At 41.7% G+C, this 14,798-nt stretch overlaps 1 protein-coding gene across 2 annotated transcripts; it reads left to right on the top strand.

The window, feature by feature from the left end:
* Positions 1–595: 595 nt before the first annotated feature.
* Positions 596–14,197, top strand: MTRF1L (mitochondrial translational release factor 1 like). 2 transcript variants are annotated; one of them, XM_028509788.2, is made up of 7 exons: positions 596–898; positions 5,289–5,368; positions 6,432–6,615; positions 7,094–7,257; positions 8,754–8,871; positions 10,263–10,399; positions 11,120–14,197. In XM_028509788.2, exons 1-7 carry the CDS (start codon positions 640–642, stop codon positions 11,318–11,320), a joined length of 1,143 nt encoding a protein of 380 aa, XP_028365589.1. In that variant the 5' UTR covers positions 596–639; the 3' UTR covers positions 11,321–14,197. The 2 variants fall into 2 exon arrangements, with proteins under 2 accessions (XP_028365589.1, XP_035880813.1); XM_036024920.1 differs by having other exon boundaries at positions 855–898; positions 6,457–6,615.
* Positions 14,198–14,798: the final 601 nt, after the last annotated feature.

Genomic DNA, 14,798 nt, shown 5'->3' with positions numbered 1-14,798 from the left:
CAAGCAAGTTGCACGGCGGATTAAGGACAGGAAACCAGATTTTGCGACATCACTGATAGGTTGTCTCCCAGGACACTTGCCACGTCCCAACTAGCACGAGCCTTACCCACCAAAGAAAAAAGTATCGGTCTCAACCTATTGCCAAACAATTCGCTCTTGGAAACAAACGGTCAGGCTGGCACACTTCCTCGGCGGTGACCTGAGCCCCTGGGGCTAAGAACAGACTGCCCTCCAGGGCGATACTAGATCCTCCTGCAGGGCTTGGGAAACAAATCCTCGACGTCACACAACGGAGTGACAGCTCGCGGCTTTCCCTGTCCTGCCCACACACCAGCCTGATTCGTTCGTGGGGACGTTCGCGCCACGGTTTAAAGAAGGTGCTCAAAGTCTCCCGGGCCCCCCCACTACCAATTCCGCTCGGAGCCCTCAACTTCCGGCCTCTGCGGCCAAGGCCTTTAAATACTTGGCCGGAAGTTCCCACAGAGGCTTCCGGGAGGCCCTTTAAAACTGGCGCCTCTGCTGGGCGGGGCTCGATCGGCTCCCGCCCCTAGTTCCAAATCCCGCACGGTGTCGCGAGACTCGCTTTTTTTTTTTTGGAAACTTCCGGTTCGGGTCTGCCGGGGCAGTCAGGGCTTAGCGATGCGGTACCCTGTCCTGCTGAGTGTCGCTAGGTGTCTTTGGGCCCGCCCAGCCGTCGCCCCGGCCCGCCGGCACCTCAGCTGCCGTAGCCCACCGCTGGAGGAGCTGTTCTCCCGCGGCGGGCCCCTGCGGTCCTTCCTGGAGCGCCAGGCAGCGTCTGAGTCCCAGTTGCAGGTCAGGGGGCCTGAGCTGGTGGCCGCAGCCAAACGATTGAGCGAGAAGGAGCAGGAGCTGCAGGAGACCGAGCACTTGCTGCACGGTAGGGGCCGGGCCCAGGGATTCGGGATTCAAAGCAGATTCGTGACAACTCGTTTGCCTTTCCCACTGAGCTGCTTAGTTGCAGTCCGTTTTGGTTTGGATCAGAGGTCAAAGCATCATTATGTCCTGTTTTGTTTGTTTGTTTGTTTGTTTGTTTAAACGAAGGCCAGATCTCCAGATCTCCTTATTGCCCCTCGGCCCCGCATACCCATTTCCCTGGCCCCCCACAGTACTGCTAGGAACCGTGCTCAGATTCCAGGCTCACGGGTTCTTTTTGAATACTGGCTGGGTAGGCTCCCCGACCTCGAGGCAGGCGGGGGTTGGAAGAACCTGGTGTCCAACTCTTGGAGTGCCCCCGGGGAGCCCCATCTCTCCGATTTGAGTGTTTGATACGGTGCCCCGCCCCCTTTTGCAGTATTTAGTGTGACGTTCATTGGTTGAGTACTCTGGCGCCATCTCTGGGGCTCCAGAGTAGTGTCTCTCAAAGTGTGGTAAAAGGATCACCTTCAGTGGTGTTGAGAGAGGTGGGTGCTAACGCCAGACGTATGACTCGGAATCTGAGACCTGGAAATAGTGTTTTTAACAAGTTTCCCAAGTGACTAGTATGCATTCAGATCTGATTGGGCCTAAGTTTTTGCATCTGTCAGCTCCTAGGTATGCTGAGCTTTGGGGTGAGCGGCGTGGGGCGGGGGGGGGGGGGCACAATCTGTTTAGGGAAAGACAATGAATTATAATACAGCCAAAAAGTGAGAACAGATATGTAAATAGACCTACGAGAGCAAGGAAAACTCGTTGGGGAGGACTTATGCGAGAATAAAGGGCCACCCTTAGAGGCTATAGTAACAGTTTAACCTTTCATCCTTTCCCATACCCCAGCCTTTGCTTAGCTTTCTTCAGGTATTAACTCATACAGTTTATAAAACTATTTAGTAGGTACTGTTAGCCTCCTGTGACGGAAGAGGAACCTGAAGCAGACAGGTAAAATAACGACTCAGGTTACACAGCTTTTAAGGAACGGAGTTTGGATGGAGCGACTCCAGATCTCATGCTTTTAATCGCTATACTCCTTGTTAACCAAGGGAGAGGAGAGGTTATGGAAAGTAGCAGGTGGCAACATTTTGTACAGGGGAGGGGGGAGAGTACTAAATACTAATCTTAAAATGGTTGATTTTTATCCGGTTGACAGAAGGAGCCAGCAGAAGCTTTTAGATTGGGGAGTGAATGTCCAAAATAGCTTTGGTGCTAAGAAAGCTGGGTTTGTGGTGGTTAGAAGTCAACCCGGGATGCAAACGAAGATGCCGTGGAAAACTGAAGGCTGGTGCAGTGGTCTAGGTGAGAGTTAAGGAGAGTCTGAAGTAAGTGATTTAAGAGAAAAGGCAAATGCCCCGAGTGTAAAAAAAAAAAAAAAAAAAAAGTATTAAGGATATTGGGGCAAATACCCTTTAGAGAAAAATCAAATTGGTTTCATAACTTAAGCCAAGCTTAATATGCAAGAAGCTTAAAATCCAAGTGGATTTAAGGATTAAATAGTTTAAAAATCAAACCATAGAGAATTTAATACCATGTTAGAAAACGGTTGCTGGCAGCCCTGGCTGGGTATCTCAGTTGTTCAGAGCATCCTCCGGATAGGCCAAGGTTTCCGGTTCTACCCCAGGTCAGGGTACATTCAGGAGTCAACCAATGAATGCACAAGTAAGTGGAGCAACAACTCATTGTTTCTCTCTCTCTCTCCCTTACTCTTTCTCTCTCAAATCAATTTTTAAAAAATTGTTGCTGGCAGAATGCAGCTCAGCTTAAAAACAACAAAATATCAGCAACTCATGAGTTCTTACTGCATGTCAGATACTACCACCAATTACCAAGAAAGTATGAAACTTTTACAACCTAGTAAAGAGAGAAAGAAAGTTAAAGAGTTAAGTAAAAATATAAGTGATGTGTGTTTATGTTGTTCTAATTTCTGCAATAATGAGCAGACTGTTATAAAAGTAAAGGCTGGCATTTAAATGGAGCTTAAAGGGTAAGCAGGAAGTTGCTGGCAAGTCGGTTTAGGAGAAGAGAATTGAAGGCACAGGTGATCAGTAGGATAAAAGACCAAGTTGGGAGATAAAATATCTCAGGAATGTGGAGTAAGTGTGGGAGTTGTAATAACTTGAAAACAGAGTACTTAAGAACCTTACATGCCAAAGCACCTGGATGTGTTCCTGTAGACCATCAGAAGTTAGCTTGTTTTTTAAGCGGAGAAGTGATACCTTTTTAAAGAACAATTAATGTTTGCATTGGTGTTGAGGATGAATTGGAATATTCAAGTTACAGTACTTCTAGACTGTAGTTCCAACCTTCTTAGCCTTACCAAACACTGTGTCTTTCGGAGTTGAAAGGTGTCTTAGGGGTCACCCAGCTCAGATCTTTTGTTTTACCCGAGACACAGTGAAGCTGGGTGTTCCCCTACAAGAATCATGGTGGCTGATCCAGGGTTAGAATTCATTTTTCCTTTTTCTCAGTCAACATATTTCACATTTCCCCCAGTTTCTTCAAAACCAAATCCTTGCCAAAATAATTTCCTGCCTTTCCATCACTAACTTTCTGTACCTGCTTATCTCAGTCTTGCTGTTGTTGTTATCTTTCCTTGAATTAATCCTTTTTTCCTTTTTCTACCCATCCCCAAAATAAAAAAAATAATCTTCTGTGCTACCATTTTAATATTTAATCGCATAGTGTTTTTACATTGTTTGTTTTTTTTCCTAGAAAAATATAAATGAACTAAAATGATCTCAATTCTTGCCTTACATATTATTATCCCCAGTTGCCAGCATAATTGGGTCTTAATCATTGAACAACTGATACTTGTAAGACTTTGAGCTTTCAACAGAGAGTAATTTATAATAGCTTAAAAAAAGAAAGTCGTCTTCTTTTTATAGGTTCCTTGTGGTCCATGGGGTAGATTTTGAAAGGTAAAAATGAAATCTCAAACATGAAATAAGAATTAGAATAAAACCGGGGAGAGAGAGAGAGAGAGAGAGAGCTTCATGTGAACATTCTATAAACATTAGGTAGGGTCTAAATGTTTGAGTTGGATACTATATTAATGAAATAGTTACTAATAAGATAAGAAATAACTTTCTACTTATTAATTCAGTTTTGGTTTAACTGATGGAAACTTCTGTTCCCCTTCTGGTCTGCCTAGCTCAATTCATTCACTTGTTGTTGTACACTAAGTTGGAACACTAAAAGCATATTTGTTAATGATGCGTGGGTCACCGGCCAGCAGTGATCACAGAACTCTGTGGATGGCTCATTGAAACTCGAGAAAAAACATGCACAGAGACAGACCAGTTCCTGTGGAGAAGTAGGAACGGAACGGCCACCCCCTCTAGTGGGGGACACGCCAATTTACTGTCCAAACCGGCTTTTATTGGGTTCGTTTTGCATAAGAATTCAGGTAAAGCACATTCCTCGTTGCGAGGAAGTAAGGATCAAACGATAGATAACAAGGAGCTCTGAGGGTCTATTTTGAGTCAGGGTCAAAGAGCTGTAAGACTTTAAGGAACAAACTAACTCCCTCCTTGGACCCTTCTCATTCAACTGAGAGCATTCTAAACAAAGAAGGTTTCACAGGAATTTACATGTTCTTTCTTAGGCCTGATCACCCTGGGAATCCGCCCTTTCCAGCTCAGGGCGGTACCACCCTCTATCATTGTTTCAGGCTTAGGTGGAGCAAGGGAAGTAAGGCAGCCAAGAGATTAAGAGATTTTCTTGCAGAGCAGGAGGACTCCGGCTTTGTCAAAGCCAAAGGGCGAGAGTCCATCACCCCCTTTTGCTGTAGCCCCCAAAGTCCTTCTTTTGGGGGCCTCCCACGTGATTGTGCCTGTCTTAGATCATTCCCCCCTTGGGGAATCTTACCTGTTATTGGCTAACCGACCAAGCATTGGGGTCCAGGCAGGGTGAGGTATGAAGGAGCAGAAGCGGTGCTCCCGCCAGGGAGATAAGCTTGTCTCCTGGCTGGCTTACGGTTCCAAGGGCGTTCCCTCAGCCTTAGCCTAGGCGGGGGTTACAGCTTCTGATACCAGGCAGGGTGGTTCCCAACATGTTAATATGAATATTTCACGGAGGTGGAGTTACAGGAAAGTTTAATAGCTTTTTTATATTTTTATAGAGATTTTTTTTTTATTTTATTTATGCTTTCTTTTGTCATCAGGAAAAAAGCTTTTTTCTTTAAAGCTAGGTTGCTTATGGAAACTAACACTATTTTTAAATAATGGAAGTTATTAAAAATATAAGAAAGACATTTTATTTTACCTTCAGCTACAATAACAAGAAAATTATTTCCTTGAATTTTGTTGGCAATTTAACACTAATTGAGGAAAACTCAACCTATTGCCTTTATTTCTTAGATGAAAATGAAGACTTACGGAAACTTGCAGAAAATGAAATCATTTCGTGTCAAAAGGAAATAGCTCAATTAAAGCATCAGGTACAGTATTTGTGCAAAGAGTAAAGCATTAATGCTATTATTTCTAATGAATTTTATTAGAGGTAAATAAAAACATTTGAGGACCTAGCTTGTTAGTATTTAGAACTATAAACTGTTTTTTAAAACAGGAAAAGCATACTGCCTGTTTTTATCGTACTAAAGGAATTGTAGAGCTTTGGCACAGGGATGAATGCTACATTAATAGGATTTGCCAGAAAGACACGAAATACTGGTATTCTCTATCCCCTTTTGTTTTGTAAGAGAGATGAGGGCGGGGCGGACAGCGAGTAGGAGGTACGCGTGAGGGTGGGTCGTGCCCCTGGGGAGCAGGACGACTGTATGTATCTCTGAGTCTGGGGCCCTGTTAGAGTGCCAGACCTGGAGCCAGCCCTCGGGATTTGTACAGCTGAATTGTGTAGCTTTGGTTTTATATCAGGGAGAATTGCAGGAGAACATGTAGGGATTAAATGAAGAATGGCTATCATATAAAATTAGAACCACTCTTAACTTCTGTAGAGAAGAGCTTAAAGGTTTACAACAGTTATCTCCAGGGACAAAAGCGAAAGAACATGGTAAGGTGAGGGAGGAAGGAGTCCAGAAAGGGGGTGGTTCGTTTGGAGATGCTGTCTTTTCTCCAGCCAAATGTGGAACTCATCCAAAATGAATGTCCCCACGACCTGCCCTAAAAGGAAAGTTCCACTCGTGTGAAAAGTCTTGTGTAACTTGCTTTCTACATATTTTCTATGTTTTTGTTGTAAAATAGAAGGTCACATGTATTGAAAGTTTCTGTACATTGGTTAGTAATTAACAAACATGTAAATTGTATCATTTGTTAGTAAGTTTTAGCTGAACCTCATAACGTTTATAATAAATGTAATATTACTATTTTTAGAAATTATGCCTATATGGTTCTAATTGGTAAGATGGTTGCACAGTAATCAGCAATATTAAATTTTCTTAGAGAAACTTTAAGTAAATAATTAAAATGCTGCATCTATTCATTTGCCTCTTCAGGTTTAAGTAATTCTTAATGATAGAAGGAGTGATACCTTTTTATTTACAGATTATCTTACTTTTGGTTCCCGCAGAAGAAACAGATGAAAATGACCTGATCCTGGAAGTTACTGCAGGAGTTGGGGGTCAGGAGGCCATGTTGTTTACCTCGGAGATGTTTGACATGTACCAGCAATATGCTGCGTTTAAAAGATGGCATTTTGAAACCCTGGAATATTTTCCAAGTGAAATAGGTCAGTGAACTGTTCAATTTGTTTTCAGGAAAGCGCAGATTTATCTGCATGTGTCCTAGGGAAAGGGTTGGAGATACCAGGCTTTAGAATTTGTTTGTGAGGATGCTTAAGTAGTTGTATGCTCAGCATTTACCTCATAGTTTTGAATGTAAATATACCAATTTTGAAAGGGCCTGTAAAATGTTAGTCATTAGGTACTAACCCACTGGGTGAATAATTGTCTTTTAAAAGTACTTTTTTAGACATGTTATTGAGTCAGTTAATACCATAAATGCTTTATGTCTGATCATTATAAGCAATAACATTAGTAGTATTAAAAGACTGGTTATCAGACTTGTTAAAAGTTTGTCAGTATGTTTTACCATCTATAGGTTGTTATGTAGCTCTTTTAAATAGACCTCAAGATGGCTGAAGTGACAGTCAAATGTTTATAAATGGGCAGATAAACAAAACATTCCGTTGTTCCAATATTTTCAAGGTGGGCTCCGACATGCGTCTGCCAGCATCGGGGGCTCAGAAGCCTACAGGCACTTGAAGTTCGAGGGGGGTGTGCACAGGGTGCAGAGAGTGCCGAGGACGGAGAAGCAAGGCCGCATCCACACCAGCACCATGACCGTGGCAATCCTCCCGCAGCCCACCGAGGTACGGCAGCAGCCCCTGTGGCACGCGGGGCCAGCACAGGGCCCTGCCCCGGGGAGCACTCGCCCTGCTGAATTGCGCAGCAACTCCGTTGCTTCCTATTGGGCCTTCGTCACATATTTTGAATTATTTTTGAGAATCTGGTATCTCAGTCCAATAAGCATGGTTTGATAATAGATGGTAAGGATTAAGGACCTATAAATGATTTAATCATCCAGTGTCTATTAATTTCCCTCTGCCACTAAGCTTTAAGTAGTTATATTGAGGCCATCCCTACAGGACAGTATGAACCTACTTTAAATAGGGTTTAAGACTATTTGCCTTTATAACGACTTTTTTGCTTTGTGTTGAATGGTTCTCAGAGTATCTACAATAGCAAGAATCCTGTTTCAGCAGTTACTACTTCATAACCTAGTCACATTGAAATGGAAAAATATTGTTACAGTGTTCAAAATGAATATACTTTATTCTCACCAAGAAAATTCTCAGTTTATACATTATTTTCAAAATGACTTAGTTAGGAAGTTCTGCTTTGCTTACTTACATCCCTTCTGCTGAAAAGTGAAAAATATTTGACTTGTCTTTCAAAGTGGCATATGAATGATTTGAGGAGGAAGTTCAGTTGAGGGTTTCTCTTTATTAGTTTCAGGGAAGACTGCAGTTTGACTGTCTAACAAGAGCCATACCTACCCAGATACTAGTCACTGTGGTTTAAGCTACTTGGGGATAGGAGACGGGAGTTTTAAACGGAAGATGGAGACTGAGGTCCATGTATCATCTCATTTAACTCTTCCAGCAACCACAGAGAGGAGCCGCGTAGGGAGACGTGGAGGGCCTCTGAAGGTTAGGGTTCCTGCCGCCAGGGTTGTGGGCACGCCGCAGAGAGCTCCACAGTTGTTCGCGACACAGGGCTTTTCAAATCTGTTGCCTCTGACGGCGCCGCCCAGGGCAGAGCGTTGTCCTGACGCCAGAGCGTTGTCCTGACGTCAGAGCCGTGTATTTATGAATTGAGTCTTGGCTTGGTCATTTCTCCTCGTCTCTCCCCTGCCTCCAAGTATGTCTAGGTCCTCCTTGAATTCAAGTTAAACAACATAAGCCTTTCCTTTAGTTTTTAACTAGCATTGTTTTCCTGCCAAAGTCTTTTTGAACTCAGAAATATTCTACAAAATGTCATTTCAGTTCTTACACTTTTCTAATATTAATTTAAGTTCTGCTGTTGTATGATAAGAGGAAGGTGCTTTACAGAGAAGTCCAGTGTTTGAGGATTAGGGGGAATTTGTTTTTGTAGTCTATTTTTCTCTGCTGCACTTCCAAAAAGAAAAGTTTAAAAAAATGGTATCCTTCTCACTACTTTCTAGTGTTCAAATTAAACCTTCGATTCATCTCATAAATTCTGTACACAACATGAATTTATATTTATTAATGGATACTCCTTACCTGTGAACAGTTCATACATGTAAGTAATATCATTAAATCCCAGCTTTTCCTCTTCTGTGTAGATTAATCTAGTGATTAACTCTAAAGAACTGAGAATTGATACTAAGCGAGCCAGTGGAGCCGGGGGGCAGCACGTGAATACCACCGACAGTGCTGTCCGAATAGTTCATCTTCCAACAGGTATGTGCCTGTTTGCTCAACAGAAGACACTGAAGAAGGAAATCAAATGCTCAGTGACTTGATGAATATGCCACTGAAATAGATCGCCAGTTTCCAGAGGAATGTATACTAAAGTATTTAGAATCCTTAGCTGAAACTTTGCAGGGCAGTCGCAAAGCCAGGCAGGTGAAGGGATCTAAACGGGAATTTCCTGTTAGTGAATATGAAGAGAAAGTGTAGCCAGTCCTTCGGCGTAGCCTTCTCAAATTTATGTGTAGTAGATACCACTATTTTAAAAAATCCTCATGGTAGAGTCATTCTCATGGGTTCTTCTTTATCAGAAAATGCTGTAAATCACTGGTTCTTAGCTTTTTTTTTGAAGGGAGGACAAAGATTCCTTTGAGGAAATGAAAGCTTGGCCCCACTACCCAGAAACATGCTTATATGCAGAGTTTTACATAACAATTTCAGGGGCTTTATTTCCAGTAAGTCCATCCGCAGACCTCCAAGGGTTCTGGTTCTAGATTGTTAGACAATGGAGCTATGTAAATACTTCCCAAGCCTTCACACTGTTAGGTGGAACTGCAGTGATCTGTGTGAGTGAGATAAAGAGCCAGTGGATAGCAAACCTGAGTTACCCAGAAAAGAGGATACAAGAATCTCTTGCAATGACCTATCTCTAATAGGCATGATTCCCATTGGTCAGTAATGGTTGATGGGAGTGATGGATCGATGTGTTTTTGTTTTCTTAAATATGAGGACAGCTTCACATTCAACTTTAAGATGTTTTATGTAATATATAATACATAAACTAGAGTAGGAAAAAAGGATGGAAATCCTCAAAAACATTAATAGTGATTATCTCTGATAATAGGATTAACTTTTTAGTAATTTTTGTATTGTTTCTATGATGATTTTTTTTTTCAGATTTTATTTATTCTTAGAGAGAGGGGAAGAGAGGGAGAAACATCAATCCTTTGCCTGTTATATGCCCCCAGCTGGGGATCTGGCCCGCAATCTAGACAGTGTGCCCTGGCCATGAATCTGACCCACAAACTTTTGGTTTGTGGGGTGACACTCAACCCACTGGGCTGCAGCAGTCAGGGCTCTGAGTTATGTTTTTTAAAACCATGGTGGCTGGTTGAGGTACGGAGGTAATCTATATTAAATGGTTAACACTTATTTAGTATGTATGCCTCCAATGTGGAAATACTTTGCCCTGTAGTTCAAACTTAAATTTTTTGACTTTTCTGACAACTGTAAGAGTTATTTGTTGTCCTTTTATATTAGAATCCTATTTGTCTCCTCACAAAGGAAGAAGAAAAATGATGAGAAGGTAAAGGAGTGTTCCTTGATAATAAAGGAAGAATGTTTTTACATTAAAATTCTGTCACTCTCATGCCACTGTGCAGGTGTTGTTTCCGAATGCCAACAAGAGAGGTCGCAACTGAAAAACAAGGAGATGGCCATGAAGAAGCTGCGCGCAAAGCTGTACAGCATGTATCTAGAAGAAGAGACAAATAAAAGATACCATGCTAGAAAGATTCAGGTAAAATGGACTTGAGAAAACACTTCTAAAGGATAAACAGCATGGTTTTAAATAAGTCAGTTTTTATATATGCTACAATTGTTCCAATGTATTTGTCAACATAAAACAATACAAGTAGCTCAATCAAGGACTATACGTGTTTTATAGTAATCTCATACTGTTTTTTCTGTGTTCAAAGGCATTTTTCTCAGACTTCTAATGTTATTTAAAAAAGATATAGGGAGCCCCCATTCTGAAAATTATGGAAAAATGATGGAAAGCAAACTGAACTTCCTTCCTGTTATTTAGTAACTACAGAGACCTTTTATTAATACCATATTAAGGGGAAATTCATCACTTTGTCCTCACCGGAGATGACTAGGTCACAGAGATTGTATATATTTAGTTACCACTTGAACATCTCTGTGCCAGGCGGTGCGTGTCCAGTGTCACCGTGCAGCAGGTGTTATTCGTCTGCATGCTACAGATGGGGAGACAAGTTCAGAGTCGAGATAAGTTGCGCTGAAACGGCAGAGAGGACTCAGACACCGACCCGTCTGCCTGTGCAGCCCGTGTTCCTTTCTACTCTGTCATGTGCCCACAGTATTTGAGGGGTCATGTTAAAACTGGGTTCTTACATTGTGTTTCAAATGATAAAGCAAGAGCTTAATTTCCAGTTACGTTCAATTTGTAGGATTAGCTGCCCTGGATCTAACTGTATCTCACATCTTTTCTGTATAGGTTGGAAGTAAAGGAAGGTCAGAAAAAATAAGAACATACAATTTCCCACAGAACCGGGTCACAGATCACAGAATAAACAAGTCACTTCATGATCTTGAAACTTTTATGCAAGGAGAGTATCTACTGGATGAACTTGTACAGTCATTGAAAGACTATGCTGATTATGAATCTTTAATAGAAATTATTTCCAAAAAACTTTAAATTATTATTACAGATTTTTACAACTTATGAAAATTCTACTATAGCAAATCAGCGTATAAATCATCACCAGTATTGGCTTGAAAAACACGAGTGAACGCAGTTGGAAGCAAGCATATTTTAAGACAATTTATATAAATCATGTCTCAATGATGTATTAGTAAAAAATATGCCTACAGTATAAGCATGGCTCTAGTTGTATATTTTGAACTCCTCCTTAAAAGTAGAAAAAGGAAAGTCATTCTTTGTTTTATGTAAAATATTGAATGATCAAAACTTGGTTTAACTATTATTAAACACTTCAAACATAATATAGTAGAAACATGATAGTAAGTGCTGTATTAGTTCAGGTCTAGTCAGGAAACAGAAATCACACCATTAATTTTAACAGGGATAATTTTGATATAATTTTTTAAATGATGGGATTAGCTACTGGGGAGAACTCGAATGCACTAGGACTGAGAGAGCATCCAAGGACAGAACACCCTTGGAAGGGGCTACCCTCCCCCACCCCCACCCCCAAGGGGGAGAGGGCATGGCTACAGCTCTGGCTGACAGACAAGGTCTCGGGCTGCCCCCAAGCAGTGCGGGTCTGCAGGTGGATCAGGCCTTGCAGAGAGCCCTCCGGCCCTCAGAGACTGATGAGCAAGAAGCCTTCCACCAGAGTGTCAGCAGAAGCTCTGTCTGCATTCATCAGAGTTCTCCAAAGAAACAGAACCACTGGAATATGTGCGTGTAAGAGAGAAAGACTCATAAGGACGACCTGGGCCACTGGATTATGGAGGTTAGCAGGCTCACAATCTGCAGTGTGGGCCAGCAGGCGGGAGGGCCAGCAGGTGGGAGGGCCAGTGGAGCCGACGCTGTGGTTCCCATCCTGAAGCAGCTGGCTGGTGAATTCTTTCTGGCGCGGGAAAGGCCAGTGTTTTTGCTTTTCCCATGACTTGAGATTGGATGAGGCCCATCCCATTATGGAGGGCATTTTGCTTTAGTGTTCACTGATTTAAGTGTTAATCTCATAAAAAAAAAAAACCCACAGAAACAGCTGGAGCATGTTGACTAAACATCTGGGTGCAGTGTGGTCTAGCCAAGTGGACGCGTTAAAACTAGCCATTAATCCTGTTTCCGAGAGCACTCTGGCAGTTGTGCACAGAAACAAGAGGGAGCACATTGGAAACAAGACAAGCCCCTTCCTAGGGTACTGTCCTTCCACCACCACCTGCTGACAAAGCTTAATACGGTGCCACCTGGCAAAGGAGCAGCATTTGCAGGTCCAGGTTCCATATCACAGAAGTCAGTCGAGTGAAGGGAGATCTGTTGCCAAGGGGCAACAAAATTGGTATGTGGCACGAACACCCATACTCATTACCTAGTTTCAATATTTGACTTTTTTCATATTTGCTTAAGTGATAGATATTAACACTTCACTCTTAAATATTTCGGCTTGCATTTTAAAAAATGACATTCTACTTCATTTACTATCATCACACCTAACGAGATTCACAATAATTCCCTAATATCTTCAAATACCCAATTACAATTTCCCAAATTCTCCCCAAAATGTCTTAATTGGTTTCTTTAAGCCAGGACTGGTGTCATTTCAGTGTTTCCTACAAAATGGAAGTTAGAGCCTAAGACTCATCCTCCCTTCCCTGGGACTTGCATTTTTGTTATTAAAATATACCCTCAAATAGTTAGGTTTGAACGCTCTGATGTGAGAAGCAACAGATTTTCTGGTGAGACAGATGAATTCACCCCTGTGAACTGAATTTACCGGTAAAACAGCTTACAGCTACATTGGTGTGATACTGGATCAATGTTTCTGCCATTAGATTTAAAAGAAATTAGTTGCTTCTCTTCCGATAGGAATCCTGGATATGATTAGCTCTTTTCTGAGAAGCGTGACTCCGGAGATCTGGGCCTGAGTGGAAGGAAAGTGCAGGGACGTTTGCTTGTGGCTGCATAGTTGTTAAAGACCTTGGGGTTGAAAGCCACCTGGAATGAAGTGCTGTGTTTGATAAGGAAACAGGAGACACCCCATGGTTCCCCCATGGTGTGTGTGCTCCTTCACTGCAAGGAGTAGTAATAAACTCAACCTGTTGGACAAAAAACATAAAGGAAAGAACTATAGGACATGTCCGTTATCCCATTAAGAAGTGAGAAAAGCCAGGAATGCTCAAATTTTTAAAACATGGGGTACTAAGGACTACAGTTGTAAGAGTTCTACCTAGTGGTAATGAAAAAAAGTTAAACTTACAGAATCACAAGGTAAGATTTCCAGAGAAAACAATTTTACTACTAAGGTTATAAGATTTTAAAACATTAAGGAATTAGGAGGCATTTTGTTAAGTCCCCAAACTGCACACTTTTCCACATTTGTTGGAAATCAACAGTAGTCTGAATTCTTTTGAGCCTATGTTCTAGTAAATTCAAAACTGTATTGTTGGGTAATGGGTATCCTTAAGTCAACCTTTATTATTTCCTTAAAAGCCTTCGCGTGTGCTAATTTTCAGAGTAATTTTATACTGATAACTTATTCTCTCACCTTATGACTTTCTAAGGGAAGTGTAATCAAGTTAAAAAACCATTAAAGACAGGTTAGAATTTAAAGCTAGCCAAAGATTATCAAATATATCAAGAGAACTTCCCTTAGAAGAGGATCTCTCTCCCTGTAATATTCTGCCAAAGGCACTCTGCCTTCCCAAGAAAAGCTGATGAATGCACCTTTCAGTGACCTAAGCAACTAAAGGAAACAGCCAGACACGTTCAGTCAACCACATTCAGTGCCCGCACAAAGCCCAGCACAAGCCCACATCCCAGATTTATCACTTTCCTCCTGGCTCGTGCATTTTCCTTTCTGAATAAAAATCTGTTGGTTTTAAACATCTCAACGTACTATTCATTTTTCTTGACCTCTTCGAACAGGTAACAATTAGAAAAGTTGGATTGAGATTGTGAAGGGTCTCAATTCTGTATTTCATTCCGTAAGCAAGGAAGAGACAGTGAAATTTACTTACTTCCCCCATCCTGCTCTGCTCCCTCGCTCCCCGATCCAAGGTGAAAAGGTATGAGAGCTACACTAATGAAAGTGAAAAAGAACTTTGCATCAATTTTTAAATTTCCTGTCCATTGGAACCTCATAGTTAGTATAAAAAAATCATAATACCCAGGTAATTTTAACAATATGAATTTAAGATATGTATCGGTAAGTGCGTTATGAACACATGCAGACTAACTGACAAATCCTGGTCTGTGGACTGATGCTGGCTCCCGCTTCACTCACCAGTCTCCTATGGTTATTCCTAGGTGCTCATATGTAGTTTTTGGAACCCAGGAAAAGGGCGGAGCAGTGTAACTTTGGCATGAAGTCTACCGGGGCCCTAACTCTAACATTTTAAGAGCCTTGGGATTTTGTAACTGTTTGCACAAACAATGCATCTACACAGCTACCTTAAGCATAAACCATGCATTGTCATCCCTACTT

The sequence above is a fragment of the Phyllostomus discolor genome, chromosome 4, assembly GCF_004126475.2.
Source record: "Phyllostomus discolor isolate MPI-MPIP mPhyDis1 chromosome 4, mPhyDis1.pri.v3, whole genome shotgun sequence".
In the NCBI taxonomy this organism is placed as follows: Eukaryota; Metazoa; Chordata; class Mammalia; order Chiroptera; family Phyllostomidae; genus Phyllostomus; species Phyllostomus discolor.
Note: the sequence above shows the minus strand (reverse complement) of the source record. Positions and strands in the feature narration are given on the sequence as shown.

Excerpts from the sequence above, each read along its gene's own strand:
- MTRF1L (XM_028509788.2), top strand. The coding sequence starts at position 640 with ATGCGGTACCCTGTCCTGCTGAGTGTCGCTAGGTGTCTTTGGGCCCGC. Across the intron at positions 5,369-6,431 it reads TAGCTCAATTAAAGCATCAG|ATTATCTTACTTTTGGTTCC; the intron begins GTACAGTATTTG and ends TTTTATTTACAG. Across the intron at positions 8,872-10,262 it reads AATAGTTCATCTTCCAACAG|GTGTTGTTTCCGAATGCCAA; the intron begins GTATGTGCCTGT and ends GCCACTGTGCAG.